At 47.7% G+C, this 26,975-nt stretch overlaps 1 protein-coding gene across 1 annotated transcript in view; it reads left to right on the forward strand.

Annotated features, from left to right (window-relative positions):
• The window catches only part of FAM222B (family with sequence similarity 222 member B), a 240,986-nt gene that overhangs the window by 137,636 nt on the left and 76,375 nt on the right, over window positions 1-26,975 (forward strand). Inside the window, exon 2 of the mRNA XM_078680091.1 lies at window positions 4,075-4,199. Coding sequence (XP_078536217.1) covers window positions 4,118-4,199 — 82 coding nt within the window. The 5' untranslated portion in view covers window positions 4,075-4,117. The remainder of the gene's footprint in view (window positions 1-4,074; window positions 4,200-26,975) is intronic.

Genomic DNA, 26,975 nt, shown 5'->3' on the forward strand with positions numbered 1-26,975 from the left:
AGAAACCGAGATCACGGCAAGGTGACACTTCTTACTGGCTTTCCCTGGCCTGCCAGCCATAAAGTTTCTTGAACTTTGTATCATGATTTCCAGCTGCCCTACCTTGCTCTGACTTTACCCCCCACCAACGATTACCTTTCCTACTCCCTTTCATTGGCTGCCAGCCAGGTGTAGAAGTCCAACTACTGAAAAACATACTGTTACTCAGTCTGGTGAAATGCTAGAGTTTTGGAAAGACTACCTAATCCCGACCACCCTTTTCCTTCCCTGTTTATTTGCAGTACTTTTAAAGCGCCAGAGGGATATCAAAGCGCTGAAACTGCTACATTGTCTATCTACTAATATACTGAGTAAGAGGGAATTTAGTAGATTGAGTCAGTTACACTGGAAAGAACCGTGTTTTAAGCTTTTTTCTGAATCTTACGTAGTCGCTAGTGAGTCAGTGATCCAGGGGTTGTAGATTCCACTGGGCCGTTACAAGATGGGTAAAGGAGTGCCTTTGACTTTTTTTTCTCCATTTTTGGTTTTGGCTAAGACTAGATTTACTGATCTCAGATTTCTAGTAGATTTGTAAAAATCCACCTTGGATGGAAGGATCACAGGACTGGAATTGTGAAGAGCCTTGTGCGCATGGCAGAGAAGCTTACATTTTGCTCTTTTTCGCGTGGGCAGCCAATGAAGAGTTTTTAGTCAGGCAGAGCTATATCTATCAATATTTTGATGAGTTTCGCAGACACGTTTTGTATCATCTGCAGGCGGGTGAAAAGATAGTCGACCGTCCCCATGTATAGAGTATTTCCGTAGTCCAATCTACTGCCAATTAGGGCTTGAACTGTGGTTGTGCGCCACTCGACTGGCTTCCAGTGAAAGAGTACCTGAGGAGTTCGAGCAAGCCAAAACATTTACCACAAGTGACATTGATTTGATCCTGCATGGATAAAGACTCCTCAATGAAGACTCCTGGATATTTTGCTGATTTTTTTGGCAACAAATTTAGATCAGATGATGACTCCGGTTGTTAGCAAAACTCCCCAAGGGAGCTCTTTCATCTCGGTGTGACCCTGACTGGGTCCAAGGAAACTCTGTTAAGGAGGGTTGGGTGTCAAACAAGGAATATATATTTTATCGATCTTAGCTATGAAGTAATTAGCTATTGCTTCACAGTGGGGGACTGAAAGGGGGAAAATAAAGTTCTCCAGAGGAACTGCTGTTTTTTTCTATTAGTGATTTTTCTCAGCTCTCTTAAGCAAGCTTTGATAATGATTCAATTGATGTTTGTAGGCTTGACGGTCAGATGGACTTTTTGAGAATACCATCTTTCATATGGAGTGCACCTAAGTGATACATTCGTTTTCTAGGGGGGGCATTGTCTAGAGATTTGGATATATGTCCATTAAAATTGGCCAAGTAGCTATCAAGGGGAGTATCTTTGTTTAGGTCTGGGGGAGTGAAGTGATCTGAAATGGATGCAATACTGATGTTGTGCAAAGACCTATTCGGAGTATTGAAGATTTAAGAGGTTGGTTTTTAAATTGAGGGGAGTGAGAGCTAGAATCTAATGATTGAATGATCAGACCAGACTAACAGAGAAATTTCAATATTTTTAATGATGTCTATATTAGAGAACTGGCAGTCTAATGTATAGCCAGGCCAGTAATTCTTTGATTAAACTATAGGATTTGCGTGTCGCTCTCTAGCTAGTGACAGAGAGGAGCTTCCAGATTCTCAAAATGTAGATTAAAATTTCCTATCACTTTTTAATGTTTGGTCTTTAAAATAAGTGGGGAGAGTCATGAAAGCAGATGGGCGGCCCATTGAGAGTTGTAGCCTGGGGTTCTGTAAAGGATAGTACCCCCGAGCAGTCTATGCTCTTTGGAAGGCTAGCAATTTGCATTTGGCTGAAGAGTAACTAAGTTTTACAGAACATATATATAATATATATATATATATATATATATATATATATGTATATGTATATGTATATATATGTATGTATGTATATATATATATATATATATCTATATCTATATATCCTTAAAAATAATGGTCGTGCCTCCTCTCTACCGCCCTATTCTATCTCATTTTAGTATCTTATAACCTAAGGACAATTAAGTTGCAATATCTAGTCGGGAATGCTCGGTGGGCCATGTTTCCATAATAAAGACAACATCTGGGGTGGAAAATCCGTGTTAGTGTCCCAGACCTCTCTACAATGTATTTTAAAGTATGTTGTGCTGGATAGCTGGTTAAACTAAATGAATTAATGGGAGGATCCCTTTTTGGCCAACCTTCCCATTTGCAGTTGTGACATGAAAATGGGCCTTCAGTTTGTCCAGGTGTGCCCACCATGCAGGATCCGCATTCACGTGCTGAGGACTTATTTTGTAATGAAAGTGGGTCCCACAAGTAACAGAACTTTACCTTATCTATGCTAAAGCTGGCAGAAGTTCTGGCATCTCTCGTCGCCCAGGCACAGATGGGTTTGCTTTTGACGTGCCAGCAGCGCGGCCATACAGCACCCTCGTTTGTAAGCTTCCCAGTCATAAATAAATGCTAGACTTCTAACCCCAAGATGGTGGTCCCTAACCCTTCCTGGTTGGTGTGGTATGGCCTAACATTGCCAACTGAAAACTAGCTTCTCACCAATTGCTTACAGAGGTGATGTCCCCCATAACGATTCACTTCTCTTTGTTTCTAAAAAAGTGCCGATAAAAATTGTAATAAAAAATGCAAGGTTCGTTTCCCCTTTTCTATTTGGCAAGATCGAGGTTTTCAGCAGTAAAACATAATGCACAATATTTCAAAGATTTCTTTTTTATCGGCAAAGCCATATACAGTATTCACAACCGTTTCTATAAAAGTGCTTTGTGCCTAGCATCAAATAATCAATACAGTGCTCAGTGACTTGAATATTAGACGAGTGGCCTGTTTGTACTCTTGCTCTCTCGTGATCCCATTTCCATCTCATCTGTTCCCTTCCCTTTCCTTATCACTTTGGTATGACTTGCTTTACATTTGTGTCGCCCATTCGTATTGGAAAGAGTACATGGCTGTTTTGTGTCTTGTGTTTTGTATTGTACTTTTATGATTTTAATTAATCGAATAAAGGGGTTTGACTGACTTGCTTTACACGAAGTACAAAACAAATTATTTAACATTTGATAAAACAATTTCCTCTATGTACAGAACGAAAGCTGGGGTTCACTTAATAGTGCTCAAAATAATTACTCGAAGTGACTAACTTGCTGTAATTGGAGCTACGATTTTTTTAATTGGCTCCTTCTGGAAGTGTGAATGAAGCCAAACCATATACAAAACAGGGCTCCATACATTCAAGAGAATATATAAATGGTTGAGAAGTACTGACTGGAAGATTAAAGAGTATTTATACCACTGTTGGTTAGAGTATGATAACAATTTAGGTAACGATTGTAGTAGCATAGGTGGGTGGCATTTTGTAAAACAATCACAAATAAAACTCCAAATGGAAACAGCGCACATTCTCACATATAACACCGTCACACATCCTCAAAATAATTGAATGGTGCAAGTGGTGGTTATGATCTTGCCAATTGAAATCCCACCTACTCCTTACCAGTACACTGTGATGTTATGATATGCGATGGAAAAAATACTAATCTAAATGGATCCCGGATTTGTTTCTCAGTGATGTTTTAAGATGAGTTTGTGCGGAGTGATATATTTGAACCTCCACTGAAAGCAGTGTCAATATCTCGGCACCCATTCTATTTTAAACCATCGTTTAATTCCTGGTCATTAAGTCCTTGGAGGAGCATTTCCAGATTATCAGAACATTTAACGTGCTCCATACATCTACTGTAACATGCTTTAGGCCTTTGTCTGCTGGTTTAAAACAGGACTGTCTTTCATGTTTTGTACTGAATCATTGCTTATCCATTCCTACACATCTAACGACATTTTGAGTTAGTACTTGAAAATTATTTTCCATTCAAATTGGTCGGTTTGTTGCTGAAATCTTGTACATATTTGTAGTCTCAATGAATTCATGTGTCTCCTAACTGCTTGTGACTAACCACGCAATCTCTTCTACAGTGCTAGAAGTGCCTGCCCAATGGTGTGTTAGTGCCCGCCTGCCATGCTGGCCTGTCTATCAGGACCAGGTGACCTCTCCTTACAGCTGCTCTCTCACACGCAGATGAACACTGGACTTCAGAAATGTAAGTGAATTCTCTGCCTTTAACATCTCTTGCACCTTTAAAAATATGATTTGCTTTGTAGAATGCATTGAAAGTTAAATCTCTTGTAGATTGCAAAGAGGACACGCAATAATAGTGATACTAATTTAAGGATGTCTCTTCCTTTGAGTTTTGTACTTCCTAGCAGAGGATGGATACTTATGCTTTTTACCTGTTTATTTTGGCTGAGCAATTGTACTACAACAGCACACTCCCAGACTTGTTTTTAAAGGTTCGTCATCTACTACTAGAGGCAAAAATTTAGGGAACGTGCGTGTCAACCCGTTCTGTTCGCAACTACTAATGATGTTGCACAGTCTTGAAACAGGACTGGAAATGGTTCCTTAACCATTTAAATAATGTTGTCGTGAGATTCACCCAGCACTTCTGTGACACTTCACCTGTCCTGGGATGCGACTTTCCTCATTTTGCCACTTCTTTTTCTTTCTACTCGGCTTACCCTTCGTTTTCTTCTTTCTCAGCATCAGCCATGGTCTGTATGTTTTCTTTGTGCACGTTTTTAGGTCTCGCCTGTCGTCGGAGCGCACATGCGCTCTCGCCTGCGAGCGCTATAGTAAACAAGTTGCTTACGAGAAGGGGACTAAAGCCCCACCCCTCACTTACATTGGGTAGCATCAGCGTTTACGGTAAACGCTGGCTTCCCATTGGAAAGGAGGGTTTTTAGTTGCCTCCCTTTGGCTTTTTGGTGGACTGCCTCGTTTGATTCACGGCTGTCGTGAAGACTTTTCTTATCTGCTTGTATATTTAACAAGCCGATAAGAAAAGTCTTCACGACAGCCGTGAACCAGGCACGGAGTTCAGAGTCGCACAGGGTCACAGGGAGGACAAGGCAATGGCGAGCGCTTGTGTTTGCTGCCTCGAGGTATATTACAGCTCAATGTCTGCAGCCCCTCATATTCCTTCCGTTCAGGTTTAAAATAAGGACAATTTTTCCTTCTCATAGTTAATGAGGATTTGGTTGAAGTAAATGACTATTTTTTCTTGGGGCTAAGTTGTGCTGTCTGAAACTGCATCAAGCAAGAAATCGTTTGACCTTTTAAAAAGAAACCTGCTTGATAGCTGTAGAAAATGAAAGTAAAAAGAGCGTATATTAGGAGTAATGGATGTACGCATTCTGTACGAATTATTTATGCATAGTAACTAAGTTTCGAATTCCAGCTTCTGTGATATCGCCTTTGTGGGCATGTTACTCGTGATTAACCTAAAGGTTGACGAAACCTTCCTAAGATGGCCGCTAGGTTGCACTCTCTCCCTAACCGACACTGGCGTCGAGCCCGATGGCAGTGTCAGAAAGACTCTAAGCAGGGCCGTTCATGGTGCAAGATGGCGGCCTCCGGAGGAGAGTTTCATGCAACGTTGGCTATTAGCATTGGTGTGCCGACCAGCAGGGATCGGTAGAGCCGATCCCGTGCCTTGCCTGATATCCCAATGGCTTCGAGAAATTCAATGACGGGTAATGCTTAGCTGAAGGAAGCGTCGCGAACCACTGTGGCACAACTGCCCATATTCACACGCTTAGATTGTGGGATTTAGATAATTGAATCACAACTGTCTGTTTAATATTAAAGGGAAACAGTGGTTACATGCTTGACCATACTCCTTTCCATAATCCTTGCTGTGCATTGTCCTTTCATTCAAGCAGTCAATCTGGCACTGTTTCCTACTTGCAACAGCATGATATTGTGTAACCAGAGACTGGAGGCAGCGTTATGAGTCCTTGATTTATTTAAAAAAAAAAAACAACCATGCTAATAATGTTTATTGTATTAAAGACTCCACCCCACTTACTTTATTTACACTGGACTATTAATTTAATGTCTTCAGTGACCCTGTGACCTAGAAATTCGTAACTACACAGCTCCTGCGAGTATCTTTTAGGTGCCCAGCAATTCGACGCTGTCACCCATACTCACAACTTCTATTTCCACGATAGTCACTTTGTATGGACTGTATACACGTTACCCAAAAAAGGGGGGGTGGGGGGGGGGGTAGTGCTCTGAAGAGGGAGTGACCTAAGAAACGTACCCAGGAGTCCTTTCCAGGTGGCACGGCAAATATAAGTTAGGGTGTGACTTAATAACCTGAACTGAAGACTTTTGCTAAATCTATTGACTTTGCCAGTGCCTGTGGCTGTATCAGATAAATCAGTTACAGCAATGTTTTTACAGGGCGACTCCTACCTACTCTCACAAGTCGTGAGCATTCAACTCAGTCAGTAAAAGTGCCCAGAGAGTGCAGTCTTTCCTATTTCTGCCGTAAGTGAATATTTCCATGTTTTATGTTTTCAGGCCCTGTCACACAGACGTGTAACAAAGAGTACGTAAAGGGGTTTGTAAATTGTGCCCTTGCGGGTTGGACCTCGAGTCTTCATTTGACAATCTGATGCTTTCCGGGTGTTGTAGTCTTACTTCACTTCAGGTAACATTCATTCCCAGGCAGAGCCAGGAGTCTGGACTCTGCTTAATGGTTAAAATACGAACAAAGCTATCAAAAGAAGGTGAACAATATACATGGGCAGTGTCATTACTACATACGGACCATCATGACGGACTCCTAAACAATAAGCACGTTAGGATTTTGTTATTTCACACTGAAGTGACTGACTTCTAGACATTCCCAAACCCCACACCCAAAGAAACTGTGTCACAGAACCCATTCTCCCTGCTAGTTTCCACAAATAGCATAGTTTTGTGACTTGTTGCCAGGGCACAAGTCCTAAAACAAGTATTTGCACTGCAAAAGATCTCGCATTTACGCAAGTTTAAGCTATGGGATTGTCAATAACTCAAACTCGCGTAAAGGCGAGACCTACTGCCTTGCAAATGCTTGTTATTTGATTGTATTGTAACCTTTTGCCACACGTCTTAAAGTACTGCTGAATTTTTGAAGTTGTGGCTTCGCAGGCATGGTTGTTACCACCTGGTTAGTGACTGCAATTAATTTTGCAGGTAAGTGGATACTCCCTAAAGAATCTCCTCCAAAAGCTAACAATCTTCAGATAGATTTTTTTTTCAAGTAGATGGGAACTAAATGGGCACCTTACAGACGGTGTGAATCATTTACAGGGAAAAATCATGAAATCCTTCAAGTAAGCTGGGTGTGATTTTTTCAGTGCAGCACAGGTTTGAAATTTTGATTAAAAAAAGAAAAATGGGAAGCACTTTATTAGCCTCATGTTATTCGATATTTAGCTAGCTTCTTCTCTGGAGTTTGCTGGGTCCTAATGCTTTCACACCTTTTAACACTCATCTACATTTACTCAGCAAGCCATGCTGCAGTGTTTGACATCTGCTGATCTACTTCTTGACTTGTACATTATTATACGTTCACACTTATGTGCATTATCCCATTACACGTTCAATAGAGCAACATTTTCTCCAACTACAAAAAAAATTCCTATGCAAAGCAAATTTCTTTTCATTTCTATGATCGCCATAAAATAATAAAAATATATTTCTATAAAACAAATCCCACCAGGATTCCATAAGCATAAAATTCTTACATAAAGAAAAACATTTCTGATTGCTTCAGGACAGTTAAGTAGCTCCATTGCCCCAGAATGCTGCACTATGACAGTAAATATTTCAGTTAATTTTTCTGTAGTCTGCGAGTAGGATTTCACATAAATTATTTTAAGATCAACTTGTTGTCACTTTGCAGAGCTTTTTATTGTAGTAGCAAGACCATTTTCTTCTGACTGGTCGATGTTCAATTTAACTGTCTTTCCCTGTTCTTTGCTCTGCTAAAGGAGACACTGATTTCTTACATGAATAAAGTGTGGGAGCGTGAACATTTTATCTGTATTTACCATTTTACTTTATTTTTTTCTATATGCATAAGTATTTTGTTCATAAGTATTTGGAAGATGAGGGTGAAACATGGCTGAGGTCTTAAAACCCTTTGAAATATGTCCGTGGGCTATGATACTGCAGCTATATTAGCAGCAGCATAACACCAGGGGCAGTATTACACTGGTGGTTCAACAGATGTATGTGCCACTTGCTACGCTCTCCAGGGCATTTTATTTTACAGAAGTGGCCACAGATGCTTACATGGCCCACTCTGTGATAAAAATTGCGTCAACGCACATCAGGTCTTATCTCAAGGGGGCATTCCCTCATTTGCATGGGGGTGTCGGTCCCATGAAAATGAGTGAACTTAATCAGCGCCCTTGGCACATTACTCAAGTGGGTGCAGAGGCATAGGAGCTATTGGGAGGGGTACTAACTGCACCACATAGAGGTGGTGCACAGTGCTCCCTCTTTGGTTCACCCTTGAAAGAGGAAAAGTGTTGATAGGGCCTTCTCCCAGTCATCCCCTTGCAGGAAGGTGCAGTGACTCAACCCCTTGTAAATGCAGGCCCAGTGGCTGCTTTTACAGTGTAAGGCAGACCTGCAGCTTCACACTGCCAGGCTGCTTTTCAGTAAATCTCTGTCCCTATGGCAGGCACAAGTTGGCATCTGTGCTAGAGGCAGCATATTGAATGTACTAGTGCCAATAGAGCCAATCTGCTTCTGTTGCACCCATTTAAAGGTGCGCCACGGCAAACATAGGGGCCATACGCCCTATATGCATCTGGGACCCAGAAAACCAAAATATCACGAGAAAAGGACCTATAGACCCATATATTCAGTATTGATTGTGGGATTAACAAGTTCACCTAGCATAAGAACAGTATCCACAAATCTGTATGAACAGGCATTGATGATCATCATGTTCAGCAAGCCTCAAAACGCATCTGTCAGATCCCCGTTAGGAGGACCATGGGGCAAGCTTGGGGTTACAGTGCCCAACCGCGGGCGGGGTGGTAGGGGGTTTGTGAGGTTTTTTAAAGTTTTTTTTTTTTTACTCCTGATGTCCTATTGCCCGACCTATTATGGCTCCTGAGCAACTGGGCCAAGTACCCCTTCAGCACTTGACTCTTAGAGATAGCATGGGTCGAGCAGTTCAAGGCTCCCTGGGGAGTTCGGGAGGGCGAAAGGTAGATACAGCTGGTGAACACAGGCTCGCACTCAAAATATGCGCTGTAGCAGCATTACATTGTCCAAATACTCACTTTTATGGAAGGATTTTATTTTACCGCTACTAACACAAAGGAAAATAATAAATGAACAAACAACTTCCACAGTCCCCCTGAAGTCAGGGTTCTAGTGTTTTTTAGGCAGTTCCCCGTGCCCCTCTCCTTCCTAGTTCTAAAGATAGTGGTTATTCCCAAACCACAATCATCAGCAACCAGGGTAAGCCTCACTAGTAGTTCCAAGAGTCCGACTCTGACTGTCTTTGTCTTCAAAAACAAAAGTTTTCCAGTGCCGAAGTGCTAGCTAGCAAACAAGTTCCCCTGGGGCAGACTTGCCCAAAATCAGTCTTACCCGCATTTGAAGACTCGAAGTGACCGAAGTTCCTGACAGCACCCCCTCCGCAGCTGCTGGAGCAGCAGCTGGTTAAGGTGACGTCACTGCATGTGGCCCTGGTGGGCTGCACTTGGTGGGCTCACGTTCCTCACATATAGTCACGCAGCCGCAGAATCTGGAGGTTCTTTGTGGCTTCTCAAAGCTGGTTAAGTTTGTTGATCTGTCCCACTGTGCGTTGGGCGGGGCTTTGGACGGATGAAGTAGTGCGATGGTCCTTACACGGATATCGTCTCCTCACTCTTTGTTAAGGGAGTCCACTCGACCGAATTCTCCACTGAACCTCGCTCCCTCCAAAGCTCTCCTCTTCCTCACAGGACACACTGATCTTGGCAAAAAGGCAGGTGCTGGTGATTCTGGGCAAGTGGTCCTAAATACCCTGGGAAATGTTCCCTCGCCCATAAGAGCCAAGTGCTGAAATGGTACTTGGCTCCCAGTCCTGTTCACAGAGGGCTTGCAGAGCTTCTTCTCACACAAACCAACTGGCTGCTTGGCACTTGACAATTTTTGGGGTCTCAGGCTCACCTTACAGTCCATTTCCAGACTACAAATGTGATTTGAAGTCTGAGTCTTTGAAGTTTGTTAGGAGTCTGCTTCCTTTGGAAGTTTCAACTCAATCCTCTGTCCTCTCTTCTTCTGGAAAGCAGTTTTTAACAGCAGGAGTTTTGCAGCGTGAATATTTCTGGATTCCCTATGCTGTGCGTTATTCCACGGTCTAGTGGTTGGGTCCCGAATTGTAGTCATTTAAAAAAATTAAATAATCTGTAGCCCAGGTGGGCGTCGACGTCTCACCTTTTGGTGTCCTTCCTGTGACGTCGGCACGCTTCCTGCGGAAGCTCCCACCCTTGGGCGCCATCTTCAGATTGTTTTTTCTGCCGTTGGGTCTGGATCCTCACCGAGAGGTTCCAGAGATTTTGGAGAAAAGAGGAAAAAGACTGATTTCTACCGAAAAAGATTGGAGAATACATCGAGGAACAAGACCACTGAGCCGGGACGACAAAGGAGGAGGAGAACATCTGAAACTTCGACGTCCAACAGAGAATGCGCACACAGGGGGCCCCCTGAGCGCAGGAATGGACAAAACACCGTTCAAGTTCTGCCGCAATTGCCACCACAAATACGCGCAGAAGTACCAGCACCCGTTTTACTACCTCTTCCTGCCGGTCGACCACGAGAGCAAGGATTGCAACGCCTGCTCCGTCTTTACCCGTAAGACGCTCAGGGTGAGAGAGAGGCAGAGGAGAGCCAGCTACAGCATTCAAGGCCAAGGTCAATTTCTGTCGCTTCGGGACTTGGGCCTCTCCAGTGAGGAAGAGGACAACATCGCCGAGGGACCAGAGGACCACTCGGTCGTAGAAATCGATAAGAAAACAACAAAGGAGGTACGAGAGACATCGACCCCTAAAACCCACACAGACTCTCGAAAAACAGAGTCGAAGTCCACGAAAGGAGCACTGGCGGCGAAAATTTCCGCCGCAGCAGCATCCAGGGACAAACAGCCCAGCGATCCTTCGAAAAGGACTCCCAGGCAGCGAAAACACAAGAAAAGCCTTGGTCGTCGAAACACGTCCCCGAAAAGGCACACTCGACATCGAAAGAAAAGGACCCGAAGGCAACTTCGACGTCTACGTCGAAGAGATCGTCCGAAACACTTGACGCCGAACAGGCCGCCGAGATGGAGAGGAAAAAGAGAAGGCTCGAGGCTGAAATGGATAACATCCTGCAGAGAAAAAGAGAATTCGACGAGCGGATGAAAAGGTTCACCATCCTGTCGAAGCCAACTACGATCGTCGAGGACGAAGAGGAGTTAGACGCCGAAGAGCCGCAGAAAACTCCTGAGCCTCAAGAACACCAAGAGGAAGAGAGCCTATACTATGACAAGGAAGGCAAGGAAGACCAGCACACAAGTTTGAGTTCGGCATCCTCAGTGGCGCAGGACCTGGATTGGCAGGACCTAGACGCCGAAAGGCCGGAAGAGGCCGTGGAGACGAATCCTTCGAGGCCCTCGTCGCCACATGACATTGGTATCTACAACATGGTCATCAGGAGTGTGGCAACAGCTTATGGAGCGAAACTGGCGGAAGAAAAACTAAAAGCCTGCTTCCTCTTAAAGACCCTGCTCTTCACTCAAACCAGGAGTCAACTCCTCCACATGCTCCCAAGTGTCCTGGACCAAGGGAGGGAGGCATTCAAGGAACCAGCAAGTTGCAGGTCTGTCACACCTAGGACAGAGAAAAAGTACGAACACTCCTCTAAGGATCCTCTCTACATCCAGGGATCCATCACGGCTGACTCCATCATTGCAGCAACAGCCAAAAAAAGGGCCAACGTTCCCACAAACTCAGGCCCACCACCAGACAAGGAAAGTAAGAGGATGGACCTCACTGGAATGAACATAGAGAGGAATGAGCAGTCCACTGCCAACTCTAATGCCCTACTCAACAGACATACGTACCAGCATTGGGTGGAGGTCGGACAGCTATTCAAACAAGCTGAGCAATACCAACAGAGAGTAACACACTTGGTGGAGGAAGGTTTCTCCCTTCAATGGAGAAACCATCTTCGGATCTTCGGAGCGCAAGTGGATGAGAAACTGACGCAACTCAAAAAAGAAAATGAAACTGCAAGGTCCATGGGGGCCTTGCAATTCAGAGGAATAAGAAGGGGCACCCCGATATGGAGGCCAAACGGAAGGGGAGTAAACTAGCCGGTAACATCACATCCGGCATTCCAGCTGAGCTACCAGGTAAACAACCAAGCGCAGCAGGGTCAGCAGCAGCAGCAAACCTGGCAATACCAGCCCAGGGGCTAGTCCTTTCGCGGCAGGGTGAATGGACGAGAACAAACAAGAGAGGGCCAGCAACCCACCTCAAAGCGACCGCACCACCAATCGTACCCACCCACACAACACCTCTATGGGAGGGGCACAACAAATTAAGCAAAAAGGTCCTACACATACAAAAATCAGGGATCAACCAACATGTAACACCAGTAGGAGGCAGACTAATTTAATTTTTCAGAAACCCATCTCTTGCATATTGGGGAAATTCTGCCTATGGAATGGACGGATCATTTTATGATTAAATTTTTTGTAAACGCTAGCACCCATATTACTCGGGCACCTCGCTCTACGATAGAATACATCAGTAGAGACTGGAAGGCTCTACTACGGAAGAGGGGCTCTGGCTCTTTGTTCCAGGTTGAGGACTGTTTCTCTTAAAACAAGCAAGTCGAGGAGAATTATGCCTCTTTGTGCCTGAAGATCACCTCGGTCTTAGACTCCTGTGCCCCTTTAAAAAAACTGAGATGTAGAGGCAGACCCTCGGCCACTTTGTTTAACGATAATTTGAACAATCTGAAATTAGCATGCAAGCAGGCTGAGAGGAGGTGGAGGCGAGGTTACAAGGAGAAGGACAAGCTCATGTGTAAATTTAAAATTGAGGGCTATAAGAAGGAGATCATAAGGTCCAAGGCAGAGTACTTTTCTTCCTTAATTTGTAATGCCTCTAATAGCTCTTACTAGTCTTGACTGTTCTAAGAATGTGATACCCCCTCTCAAGAACTCTGTGAGAACCTGGCGAGGTTCTTCCATGATCAAATCAAATCGATTATTGGTGATTTGGGGGGGGGAAACCATCTGGCACCAGGGGCTGTATCCTCTGAGGCTATGGGCATTGACGCTTCCGTGGTGAGTGGTTCAAGGGTTGGGGTACTAGCCCTACTTGTTTGGCCGTTAACTAGCTATCTGAGTGATAGTGCGGCACGGGGCGGACCCAGAGATGTAATTGAGTCCCCGGCTTTGGCGATTCTGCTAGGCCTTTAGGCCCTCACCCCCGAGCGGAGCCGTGGAGGGTGGAGCTGCTCCATCGTTCTTCCCCCTACCGCAGGGAGAGTACTGTACCCACCCGGGCGCTTACCGGAAGGTGCGGGTGAGCATTATGAGCCATGCCGGGGAGAGACTGAGAGCGGCGGTGTTGGGCCCGATTTCACCTCCACGGAATTGCCGGTGGCGAAACGCACGTGGGCTGGACGGGCCTGCCGGTGCTTGGTGGATAATAGGGATCGACACCAATATCGGCCTCGGAGCCCCCTCTAGACCTACAGCGTGTAATACAGTTGGGAACCTTGCTTAAAATTGATGAGGCACCCCCCTGGTGAAGTGAGACCTGCTACATGTGTGGTAGATCAACATAACTGAGGGAGAGCACGTATAACAGATGGTACGCTGATGGGGCATGCATCTCGGCCTAGGAATTGCGACTCAGAGATCGGCGCAGGGTGCTCTCCTGGACCCCTCCACATCGCGGAGCCCTTAGCAGTGATAAAGGCGCAATTGGAAACAGGTGCGGGGACTGGACTTTGAGTTAGCACTGGAGGTTGATACCCATGCAGGTTGTACTGACGCAGTCAATCAATAACTGCATTGCTGCTTGGCGGACACATACTCCACGACGCTATTCACGGGCTACATGGTACAGAAGATCTGAAGCCGTTCGCTTCCCCTGGTAGGATTTAGCCCCCCTGGGACCGCGACGGTTGTGTCAGACATGAACTCGAACCGCTTCCCCCGTACTCTCTCTGACTTGGAGATTGGAGTTACCTTACTAGACTGAGTAAGCCCGCACGTGCAGGAGAGCACTGCAAGTATAACGGGACATTCCCAGTTGCATTCCTAAGTACAGAGGGACACAGATTGGCGCAGCCAGACGGAACAGAGTTACCGGCGTGGAGTCCTAATTGAAAATAATCAAGAAGCTGCTTGGTTCCACCATTGTGGGCTAAAGAACGGTGATGGATCAAACCCAGATCTTTTGACTGGGTGTGAGTGTTTGATTGGTTCATATGCTCCATCCATCACCACCCCCTTTTGTACCGCTTTAGCCGCCATAAATGTGGCAGGGTATGCTCAGACGTGAGTCCCTTGCTCACTTTGCCACTGGATTCAAGCAAGCTGGGCTGAAGACGGCTGGAATGCCAGAAACCGGTCCTCGGAAGCTTGTTTCCGGTCCAGGGAAGGCATGGCTTGGCAGTTCGGGCTGGACTGTTCCCATGAGGCACAGGGTCAGACTGATTTGCATATAGCCATGTCTGAACTGGGGTGGCAGAGTGGGCTAAAGAACGGTGATGGATCCAACCCAGATCTTTTGACTGGGGGTGAGTTTGATTGGTTCATATGCTCCATCCATCACCACCCCCTTTTGTACCGCACTGGTACCACCATGGGGCGCCCTGATCGTACTCAACCTAAGCTTACCTTTGAGAACACCAAGAAGACCAAATCCATGGATCCTCCACCTGATGAGACTACTGATGACCATGGCCAATCCGGAGTAGGGGAGTCAACGGAGCCATACATCAAAGGTCTATTACTAGCTATGGAAAAGAACTTGCAGAGCGGCATCGCTTCCCTAGGTACTAAGATGGACGCACTTACGTACCGTATGGACCGGATGCCGGAGAGGCTGGACAGGCATGCCGAACGTATTGACATGTCGGAACTCAGAATTGGGGAAGTGGAGGAAGCGCAAACGACATTGGTCACTGAGCATAAACAATTGGGCAAAGTGATGCAAGTTCTGCAAGACAAAGCGGAGGATTTGGAGGCGCGCTACCGTAGATGCAACATACGCATTACGGGACTTAACGGGAATACCCAAACGGGCAATATGGAATTATTCGTGGAGTCCCTCCTGAAGAAGCTGCTCGGTGATAACGTCTTCTCAGAAATGTTCGTTATTGAGAGAGCACATCTCACCCTTGGCCCAAGACCAAAGCCGGGGGCCCCACCGCGTCCTAAAGTGGCTAAGCTCCTCAACTACAGGGACAGGGACACTGCTCTGTGGTTAGCTGGGGTGAAGCAACCACTCAACTACGAAGGATCTACATTATCCCTGTTCCCAGACTTCACTGCTCGGGTACTGGAGGCGAGGCGATAATTTGTACCCATGAAGAGACAATTGCATGATCTTGGAATAGACTACGCGATGCTGTACCCTGCTAAGCTAAGAGTCAACAGGCAAGGACGATCCACTATATTCACAGATCCGAAAGCGCTGCAGAAAGCTATGAAAGGCTGGCGTCCGAATGCGAGGGCGGCGCGCAGAGAAGAGGATGCTGAGGAGGAGATTGGTGATCCCATGGAGGAACAAGACTGAAGACACTCACAGCGGTAAAGGGAGGTATTAGTAACAACAGGCCCTGCGGTCTGGGAGTGTTTGTGATGTCAGCGGTTTAGGTGAGGCTGTACCCTCAAGGGGTACTGCTCACAGAGGGACTATACATGACTGTTTTGCAGCGTGAATCTTTCTGGATTCACTATGCTGTGCATTATTCCGCGGTCTTGTGGTTGGGTCCGGATTCGTAGTCTTTTCTTTGTTTTTTTTTTTTTTTTTTTTCTCTTTGCCCAGGTGGGCGTCGGCGTCACACCCCCTTTGGGTGTATTTCCGGTGACGTCGGCATGCTTCCTGCGGAAGCTCCCACTCTTGGGCGCCATCTTCAGATTCTTTTTTTCCGCGGTCGGGTCTGGATCGTTCCCGTTTGGGCTCCAGACATTTTTGGAGAAAGAAGAAAGAAAATACAGAAAAGACGAGGAGAAGTCATCTGAAGACTCCAGGGGACTTCACCGACGAAAGACAAGCAAAGATAAGGCGTTTTCCATCCAGATCTTCGACGACCGTCGACGAACACGCGACCAGAGAGGCCCTGGACGCTCGAGGATGGACAACACGCCGTTCAAGTTCTGCCGTAACTGCCACCACAAGTACGCGCAGAAGGACCAGCACCCGGTATGCAACCTTTGCCTACCGGTGGACCACGAAAGCGGAGACTGCAACGCCTGTTCCGCCTTCACCCCGAAGACCCTTCGTGTGAGAGAGAGGCAGAGGGTAGCACACGCCGCCCTGCAGGGGAAGGCCCCGACCCCGTCGCTCTACGAGCTGGGGATGTCCTCCGAGGAAGAAGACAACGCTGCCGCCGAAGACGACAGCTACACGGTCGTAGAGACCGATTACACGAAGACTTCTGACAAGGTAGGAGACTCTTCGGCCCCCAAGAACCCGAGAGACTCTGAGTCTCGAAAAATCGAGGGCAAGACCCCGAAAGCGCCGACGCCAAAAAAGGCGGCGTCCGCGACTACTCCCAGGCCCAGCGGATCCTCAGAGAAGGAGTCCCCGGCGCCGAGAGCTGCTGATCAGCAGAAGACGTCGAAAATCGTCCCCGAAAAGGATCGATCGACGAGGGAGAAAGACCCGAAACTGTCGACGACGACCAGAGACCCGATATCCGGTTCGACGTCGAAAACTTCGACTCCGAGAGGCACGGCGACGAGCCATCCGTCGAAGAGAGCGGCGGAACCATCCGACGCGGAACACGCGGCCGAGATGGAAAAGAAAAGAAGGCGCCTCGAGGCAGAAATGGAGAACTTCATGCAGCGGAAAAAAGATTTCGACGCAAGGATGAAGGCCTTCACGATCCCTCACAAGACCAAGCCACCAGTGCTGGAGGCGGTCGAGGAGGAAGAAGAAGAGGTCGCCGAAGTCACCGAGCAAGACCAGGACGTCGAGGTGTTCGACGACCAGGAGGAGTACGAGAATCCCCACGAGAGCTACAGCTATGGGGAGGAAGATGAGGGCAGGACAGACACAGAGTCGGCGCCCTATGACCTTCAGGAGGTAGATTACATCGATGTCGACACCGACAGCCCGGAGGAGGTGGTCGACACCTACCCCTCGAGGCCCTCGCCGCCGGACGACATCGGGGCCTACAACGCGGTGATACAATCTGCCGCAGCAGCTTTCAAGCTCAAGCTCGACGAAGAGAAGCAGAAAGCAGACTTCCTTCTGGAAACATTGCTCCCAACACAAACGAGGAGCCAGTTCCTCCCGATGCTCGAGAGCGTCTTGGCTCAGGGGAAGGAAGCTTTCAGGGAGCCCGCAACATGCAAGGCAGTAACTCCCAGAACTGAGAAGAAGTACAAGCATGCCGCAAAGGACCCGGCCTACATTCAGGGCACGGTCTCCGCAGACTCCATTATCACGGCCACAGCAAGGAGGAGGGCTAACGTACCCACTACCTCGGGCCCGCCACCGGATAAAGAGAGCAAAAGGATGGATCTGGTGGGCAGAAGGATCGAACGGAATGCCGCGACCCACTGGCGCATGGCTAATTCCAACGCCCTGGTAAACAGACACATGTACCAAATCATGGAGGGACTGGGGCAGTTGGTGAAGGACTTGCCCCAGGATGCCAAGCAGAAAGCCGAAAAGCTAATTGAAGAGGGGAAGAATGCTGCAAATTCTTGCCTTAAGACGGCCCTGGATGGGGCAGACACCGCCAGCAGGCTCATGATGATGGGCGTCACGGAAAGGAGACACGCCTGGCTCAGGATATCCGGTTTCAAACCGGAGGTGCAACACAGCATCCTGAACACACCATTCAACGGCAGTACGCTTTTCGGACAAACAGTTGATGAGCAACTCAGCCAACTTAAGAAGGATAACGAAACAGCAAGATCCATGGGAGCATTGCAGTTCAGAGGGAACAAGAGGGGCACCCCGTCACGGAGGCCCGGCGGAAGAGGCGGAAACCAGCCAGGTACATCACACCAGGCTTTCCAGCAAACGCACCAGGCAGACTCGCAGGGTCAGCAGGGCCATCAGAAACAGCCCTGGCAGTACCAACAAAGAGGCCAGTCCTTTCGAGGGAGAAATGGACGGGGACAAAATAGAAGAGGGGGCCAGCAGCCCACCTCCAAGTGACTTCAAAAAAAATCCGTGTGCCCACCCACAAAAAAGATCCCAGGGGGCAGCACGTACAGATGGGTCAAGACAAACTAGACACCTACGACCACAGGACACCAGTGGGAGGAAGATTAAGATTCCACCTCCAGGAGTGGAGAGGAATCACATCAGACAAATGGATCCTCAACATTATCCAATTCGGATACTGCATAGAGTTGGAGGCGAGGCCAACAAGCAGAAAACCAAGAAGAAAGCCGCTAGCAAGCAAGCAGCTGCAGTGCCTTCAGGAAGAAGCAAAAGAACTCCTGCAGAAGCAGGCCATAGAAAGGGTACCCTTCAAGGAAAGAAACACAGGAGTATACTCAACATACTTCCTGGTACCAAAAGTAGACGAGACAATGAGGCCCATTCTCGATTTACGGTTCGTGAACAAATTCATAAGAACGCAAAAATTCAAAATGACCTCCCTGCAAGAGGTGCTCCCACAGTTGCAGACCGGGGACTTCATGGTCACTATAGACCTCAAAGACGCATACCTGCACATCCCAATGAACAGGAAGCACAAGCACATGCTCAGGTTCACCGTCGGAGAAAGCCACTACCAGTTCACGACACTGGCCTTCGGTCTAAAATCGGCACCAAGAGTTTTCACAAAGTGCCTCGCAGCAGTCGCAGCGCACCTAAGAAGGCAGGGAATACATGTATACCCTTACCTGGACGACTGGCTGGTGAAAGCAAACTCATACCAGAAATGCAAGCTGCACGCACATACAGTGACCAGCACGCTCATAAACCTGGGGTTCTCCATCCATTGGAAGAAATCATCAATGGAGCCGGAACAAGTGAAGATCTTCCTGGGAGCACAGATCAACACCTTACAGGGCAAGGTGTTCCCCAGCGAGAAGAGGGCGAGGGCGCTGGTGAAGGAAACTCGCCTCTACCGGAAGGGACAAGCTCGGACAGTGAGGACGGCGAGCAAGATCATGGGGATGATGGCATCATGCATCCACCTGGTACCGAATGTACGACTCCACATGAGACCCATTCAAGAATGGCTACAGGAGCAATGGTCACAAGCTACAGGCAGTTGGGAGGATCTAGTGGTTGTAACGCACGCAGTGCAGAAGGAGATGACATGGTGGACCATGGAGAACATAGCAAGGGGAAAGCCTCTAACGCCCCCAACGCCAACAGTGACCATCACCACAGACGCATCCCTGAAGGGATGGGGCGCTCACATGGAGGAGCTCAAGGTGAGGGGACTGTGGACACCGACGGATGCCACAAAGCACATCAATTACTTAGAATTGAAGACAATCTTCCTTGCACTGAAGGCCTTTCAAACAAGACTGTACAAGCACAAGGTATTGATACAAACAGACAACACCACTGCGATGTTCTACATCAACAAGCAGGGGGGCACACAGTCCGCACCGCTTTCAACGCTGGCGCAGGAGATATGGAGATGGGCCATCCCTCTCAAGATAGACCTGCTAGCCATACACCTACCAGGGAAGGACAACATACAAGCCGATTGGCTCAGCAGGCAGACATCGGCATCCCACGAGTGGGAGCTCAATGCTCAGGAGACAAGATACCTGTTCGACAGGTGGGGGACACCATCGGTGGACCTGTTTGCCACACGCCAGAATGCAAAATGCCAAAACTTCGCATCCAGGCAGCCCGAGGAGGGGACACTGGGGAATGCCCTATGGATAGATTGGTCAAGGACATTTGCCTACGCCTTTCCCCCGATACCACTGATGCACAGAGTACTGAGCAAGTGCAGAGCGAGCAACATGACACTGATACTGGTCGCACCGCAGTGGGCGAGGCAGACCTGGTACTCGCAGATCATGGAGATGACACAGTGTGCACCCCACAGATTCAGCAGGAGGAAAGATCTACTGTCCATGCAGAACGGAGAGGTACTGCATCCAGAGCCAGAGAGCATGAGCCTAGTAGCGTGGCTCCTGAGGACATAGAGTTCGCACATTTGAGACTACCAGAAAGCACCCTGAGGGTACTTCGGGAGGCACGAAGGCCCAGCACTCGAAAGTGCTACGTTGCGAAATGGAAAAGATTCACAATATGGTGCAGACAGGAAAGACTCCACAATAAGATGAAGAGGGACTCCACAGTGCTAAGGTACCTGACGCACTTACTGGAGAAGAACCTTAGCTCATCCTCGTTAAGAGTTCACTTGGCAGCGATAGTAGCCTACACAAGGGGAGAAACGTGCAGGAGCTTCTTCACATCACAGGTGGTGAAGAGATTCCTAGAAGGAGCGAAAAGGATCGCACCACCCAAGCGGGTGCCGCCACCTGCATGGAACTTGAACACAGTCCTAACGGAACTCATGAAAGAGCCCTTTGAACCACTTCACAAGGCCTCCCTAAAGATGCTAACTATGAAAACAGCCTTCCTGGTTGCGATAACGTCCTTACGCAGAGTAAGCGAGCTTCAAGCGCTGACGCTACAAGAACCATACATACAAATACACAACGATAGAGTTGTGATGAGGACTGACCCACACTTCATGCCGAAGGTGGTATCCAATTTTCACATGAACCAGTCTATACAGATACCGAGTTTTTTCCAAAAACCCACAACCAGCGCAGAGAGAGCTCTGCACACCCTGGACGCCAGAAGGGCAGTCATGCACTACATTGAAAGGACAAAGGGGCACAGGAAAACGAAACAGTTTTTTGTGTCCTTCGCAAACAGCTTCATGGGCAAAGCAGTAACCAAAAGGACCATTGCACGATGGATCGCACAAACAATCCAACTCTGCCACAAACGGGCAGGACAGGAACTGGCTGAGGGGACACGTGCCCACTCCACCAGGAAGAAGGGCGCTACAATAGCCTTCCTGGCTAACACACCCATAGAGGACATATGCCTGGCGGCAACATGGGCTTCGGTGCACACGTTCACGAAGCACTACTGTGTGGACATACAAATGAACAAGGAAGCTCAAGTGGGACAGAAGGTGCTACAGCACATATTCAACACCCAACGCTCATCTTCCACCCAGCCGCCACAGAGATGAGAAACCGCTACAAAATCTATGCACAGCATAGTGAATCCAGAAAGATTCACGCTGCAAAACGAATAGTTTTCTTACCTGTCGGTGTAGTTTTGCAGCTTGAAGATCTTTCTGGATTCACTAGCGAACCCACCCGCCTCCGCCAGAAAGATGAGGCTGGAGAGAGAAGAGGTGGTTAACTAAAGAATAGACTTTGAAAATACAAAGCGGTAAATACAAACTAAGAAGAACATTGCCATTACTTCGGAAACGAAAGAAACACGGAAAAAAAGAACCCGAAGATGGCGCCCAAGAGTGGGAGCTTCCGCAGGAAGCATGCCGACGTCACCGGAAATACACCCAAAGGGGGTGTGACGCCGACGCCCACCTGGGCAAAGAGAAAAAAAAAAAAAAAAAAAACAAAGAAAAGACTACGAATCCGGACCCAACCACAAGACCGCGGAATAATGCACAGCATAGTGAATCCAGAAAGATCTTCAAGCTGCAAAACTACACCGACAGGTAAGAAAACTATTCGTTACGGTACGAAGAGATGCAACCGGACTGGGGGTCTGGAACTTGTGGATTTGAGAGCCTTCTGCCGGCGCAGTTGCACCTGCTGGGTCCCATGGTTGACTACTGTTAAGGTTAGGAGATGTGCGAATGTGGTCGGCTGACCAGGAATTGCTCTGAGACTTCGTAGTTACAATTTAGGATGTATAGACACTGATGGATAACATAGTAGTTGAACACCAATGCCGGCGGCTGCCGGGGCACATAGTGCACGGGACGGAGTGATTGAGCTGTGTATATATACTCATTAGATAACAACACTGCTTATTGATAATGTGTTTGGTAGGCACTGCTTTCCTACTTTTGTTTTGTTGTTCTCATCGTATGCCTTACTTGAGACGGAGGGGCGGGACACTGTGCGGACACAATGCATTGTTTTTTATATATCCTCATAATGTGCATGCTACCTACGCCCCCGCGTGTGTACCACACTCTACTCCAAAGGTTAACGTTTGGGGTGTTTTGTTTTTCTTTGGTGTTATTTTACTTGCTGCACTTAGAATTAGATGAAGAGGGAGGGTGGAGTTGGGGGGGGCATTCTTCTGGGACTCCTAGGAAGGGGGGGAGGTAGGACAGGGAGGCGCGGCCGTGTTAGGGCTGGGCAAGCGTGGGAGGGGGGAGTTTTATTCTGTTTTTCGTTCATTGTTGTTATTGTTAATAGCAAATTATGAATGTGTTGAAAGTGTGACCGAGACCTCTGAGGACATGATAAAACAATGCAGTACATGTTGCTTTCTTACATTTAGAGGACACACCAGAGGACAGATACGAACGATTCCATTAACAAGGCCGGAAGCTTGACGATTACCGATAATGATCAGGTGCACTCCTCATCCCCTCATCAGACACAACCTGAGCACGACACTGACCGCATAACCCTTCTAACGTGGAATATAAGGGGACTGAATGATCACAGGAAGGTCAGGAAGGTACTTCAGTATCTCACTCGACATGGCATAGATATTGCGTTGCTACAGGAGATGCACCTCAGGCAGGATAGTTACACGCTGCGATATCGGGGCCTTCATGGCAGAGTACATGCGGCCGGTTTTACCTCTAGCTCCAGAGCAGTGCTTACTTGGGTGAACCCGAGATCACGCTTGACATTTACGCCTATTGCGACTGATACTGAGGGCAGATATGTCATCACTAAATGTGCTGGGAAAGGTACGTCTTTTACTGTGATTAACGCATATGGCCCTAATTTTGACAGCCCTACATTTTATGTAATTCTTGCTAACAAGATCAGAGATCTAGGTGAAGAACATGTCCTGTGGGCGGGAGACTTTAACCTTACACTACAGCCAGATCTAGATAGATCGGACGGACCTAGTAGACGACCATCAGCTTCTTCACGTGCCCTTACTGCGGAAATGGCTGGACTGGGCTTACAGGATGTATGGAGGACTAAAAATACGACAAAAGGGGGATATACACATTATTCATCACAGCACGATATACACACTAGAATCGATTATTGGCTCCTCTCCTCTCCGGGGTGCATGCCTGTGTAACGCTCCCACGCACCTATTCAGACTACTCCCCTGTACTGATTTCCCTGAGCACCCTGCAGAAACGTCCCCCCCCCCCCTCTTTCTCATGGCGCATGCCGCCGTACGCTTTGCTTGACGATGACTTTCGTGAGGAACTAGCGACGGACATTCCTAACTGTATGGGAGACCTTTAAGGCATATATCCGAGGAGTCATAAATTCTAAGCATGCTGGAGTCCTTCGGTTAATCAGGGACCGCTTCAAGCTATTAGAGACTCGCCTCCAGGAGATAGAGATGCGTATAGTATGAGAGCCAAATGCGGATCTGACACAGGAACTTGCACAGACGATTGGAGAATACCACAAAGGAGGTGGACACCGAAGTCAGACACTTAGGAAAATACGCTATAGCCCGTTCCTACGGTGAGAGCGATCGCCCTGGTGCAGTACTAGCCAAGATAGCTAGGCAGCGCAGGCAAACTACGCCCTCACCTGTGGTGCAATCTTCCGCAAACGGGGACAAGATGACTGATGAACAGACCGCAGATCGTTTTCAAGACTATTATGCAACCCTGTACTCTACCAGAAGGCCAGCCTTGGAAGATAATATCCTTGATTACCTCACATATATTCAATTGCCCTGGCTCACCAACACTCATCGCGAGTTTCTCTTTCGACCGTTCGAACGTGAAGAGATAGTCTGGGCTCTGTCCTCTATTAAAGCTAGCAGTGCTACGGGGAATGATGGGTTTCCAGCATTATTTTATAAAGCGTTTCCTGATTTACTGATCCCTAAGTTACTAAAACTAGTTGAATAGGTTGCAGAATGCGGAGAGATGCCTCCCACTATGCGCGAAGCGACTATTATAAATTTATGGAAGCCAGGTAAACCTCCGGGAGACTGCGTCCTATCGTCCGTTGTCCCTTCTTAATGTCGACGCAAAGATCCTCGTGAAAATTATCGCTAATCGCCTCAGCCCATTGATTCCCACTCTTGTGGCACCCGAACAGGCGGGATCTGTACCTTGCCGCACCCTGACTTATAACTTACGCCCTGTCTTTGCAGCATTCCAACACACACGTCAGGAAATACCAGCTGTAGCGGTCTTCCTCGACATGGAAAAGGCGTTCGATTCCGTCGAGGGGCCCTTACTGAGAATAGTGCTGCAGCGTATGGGGGTGGGCGACCTCTTTATCCAACTATTGAATACACTATGTTCCAAGCCAACAGCGAGAGTTAGAATAGGTGCAGTTACAACTGAGCCTTTCTCTGTAAGTCGAGGTACCAGGCGGGGTTGCCCGCTGTCCCCTCTCCTCTATGCCCTCGTCGCGGAACCACTCGCCTGTGCACTAAGAGAGTATCATGGACATCGCGGTATTCGTTTCCCCGGGTATAATTTAATAGTGTCAACGTACGCAGACGACACCCTGCTTTACGTGAGAGAGCCAGAAGACAACCTTCCAAGAGTGCTGAGAAAGGTGTTTTTGTTTAGCTCACTCTCTGATATTAAAGTAAATTGGAGCAAAACAGTAATGTTTCCGCTTACCCCGGCCACGAAAAAGGTGGATTCAGAGTACCCTATACAGTGGACCACAGATACTTAGGTATACAGTTGCACACCGACTCGGAAGTGGCCCTTAAAGAAAATTATGGAGTGGCGATCTCCAAGTTAGAGGACGACGTGGAGAAATGGATGGGCCTCCCCCTCTCTCTCATGGGCCGCATATCGATATTAAAAATGACGGTACTCCCCCGTTTCCTGTTCCTATTTAGCAACATACCGATGGTATTGTCCAGTGTATTTTTCAAACCGCTACATGCTCTTGTATTGCGACTAGTATGGGCTGGCAAGCAGCCTTGGGTTGCGTGGGACATTCTGATACGACCATACAAGGACGGAGGACTGCGGGCCCCTGATCTCGAACTATATTACCGTGCTGCCCAGGGTGCTCACGCATATGGGTGGATACACGGTCCGGACACTGCTCTGCATATCCGTATTGAAAGAATAGTGGCAGACCCGACGCCGCTACCAGCTCTACTTGCCCACCCCCGCGATAGACGTACGGGCATTTTGGACTCGCTCAATGTAGTCACACATGCCTGGCACCATCTCATGGATGCACAAGCCTGTTCGCTGTTGTATGCTCCAGAAGCCAGAATTGACTGGTGTTCATGGCTCGGACCATGTAAAGACCGAGGAGTGCTGACGGCGCTTGCGACGCTAGATATCCATAAGATGGGTGATTTATTCCAAAATGGAGTGGTCAAACAATGGGGAGACGTAGACAAGGGTGACGGACTAGGTGCTACCATGCTCAATAGATTCCAATTCCATAGAGTGAGACAGGCATTCAGAGGGGAGGATATGGCGGAACCCCCGACAGTGACGTTATACGACTATGTAGTAAAGGCCAAATCGCCTGCCGGGCTCATCTCGCGGCTCTACCATGATACACTAGCTGAAAAGACGACGCACTACGCCAAGCCTAGATTGGCTTGGCAGGCAGATGTAGAACAAGAGATTACAGAGGAAATATGGAAGTATTGCTGTGCAAACATCAAGAAGGTGTCACTGAATGGCCGGTACCGTTTATTATATTTTAAATATCTAAATCGAGTGTATTATTCCCCTGAACGGCTGTGCCGACATGGTTTGCGTGAATCGCTTAATTGCGAATGCTGCTTGGCCCAGTCAGCTGATTTTTTTGCACCTTGCCTGGCTCTGCCCTGGGGTCGCTGATTTCTGGAAAGCAGTATTCGACAAAGTGAATGAGATTTGTGGCTTGTCGCTTCCCCCAGCCCGCTACTAGCACTGCTAGGTTACTCTAAAGACATAACTCCTGAGCATCGCAGGCTAGTCGATCTGGCTCTGCTGGTGGCTAAACGCTGTGTGGCTCTTACCTGGATGAGAGGACCGACTCCTACACTCTCCAAGTGGTCCCGAGTTATGCTGTACTGCTGCACACAGTCGGGACTATATAGCGAGCTTTTACCTCCCCGAAATTGCACTAAGAACAATTGGTCACTGTACATGGAGAGGAGATCGTTGGAGGGGGATGTAGATTCGGGAAACACTGTGTCTGACTTGGAGACCACACGAGTACTTGAGAGGACTGACCTTGATAAGTTGGGTACCTGACGCAACTGTTCGTATAACAATGTGGAAGTTATGAGGAGTAATGTGTACTCTTTGGAAGTCCTATGTATAAGGTGACGATATTGTTGTCTTTGAATCGCTTGCTGTTTAACTGTGATTACTGTTATTTTATATATGCCAATAAACACAAAAAGAAAAGAAAAAAACTAGCTATCTGAGTTCTTGCCTCTAGCAGCAGAGGACTTCAGTAGGTTGGCACGGGGTATCTCCTCCGGCTCTCCTCTGGATCTGGTACCACATAAAATCTGGAAGGAATTCGAGGAAGAGCTCTTCCCAACTCTTCGTTTGATTTGTAATCAGTCTTTATCTAGCGGAGTGGTTCCATCTCAATGGAAGC

This window comes from Lissotriton helveticus, chromosome 3_1 (genome assembly GCF_964261635.1).
Source record: "Lissotriton helveticus chromosome 3_1, aLisHel1.1, whole genome shotgun sequence".
Classification (NCBI taxonomy): domain Eukaryota; kingdom Metazoa; phylum Chordata; class Amphibia; order Caudata; family Salamandridae; genus Lissotriton; species Lissotriton helveticus.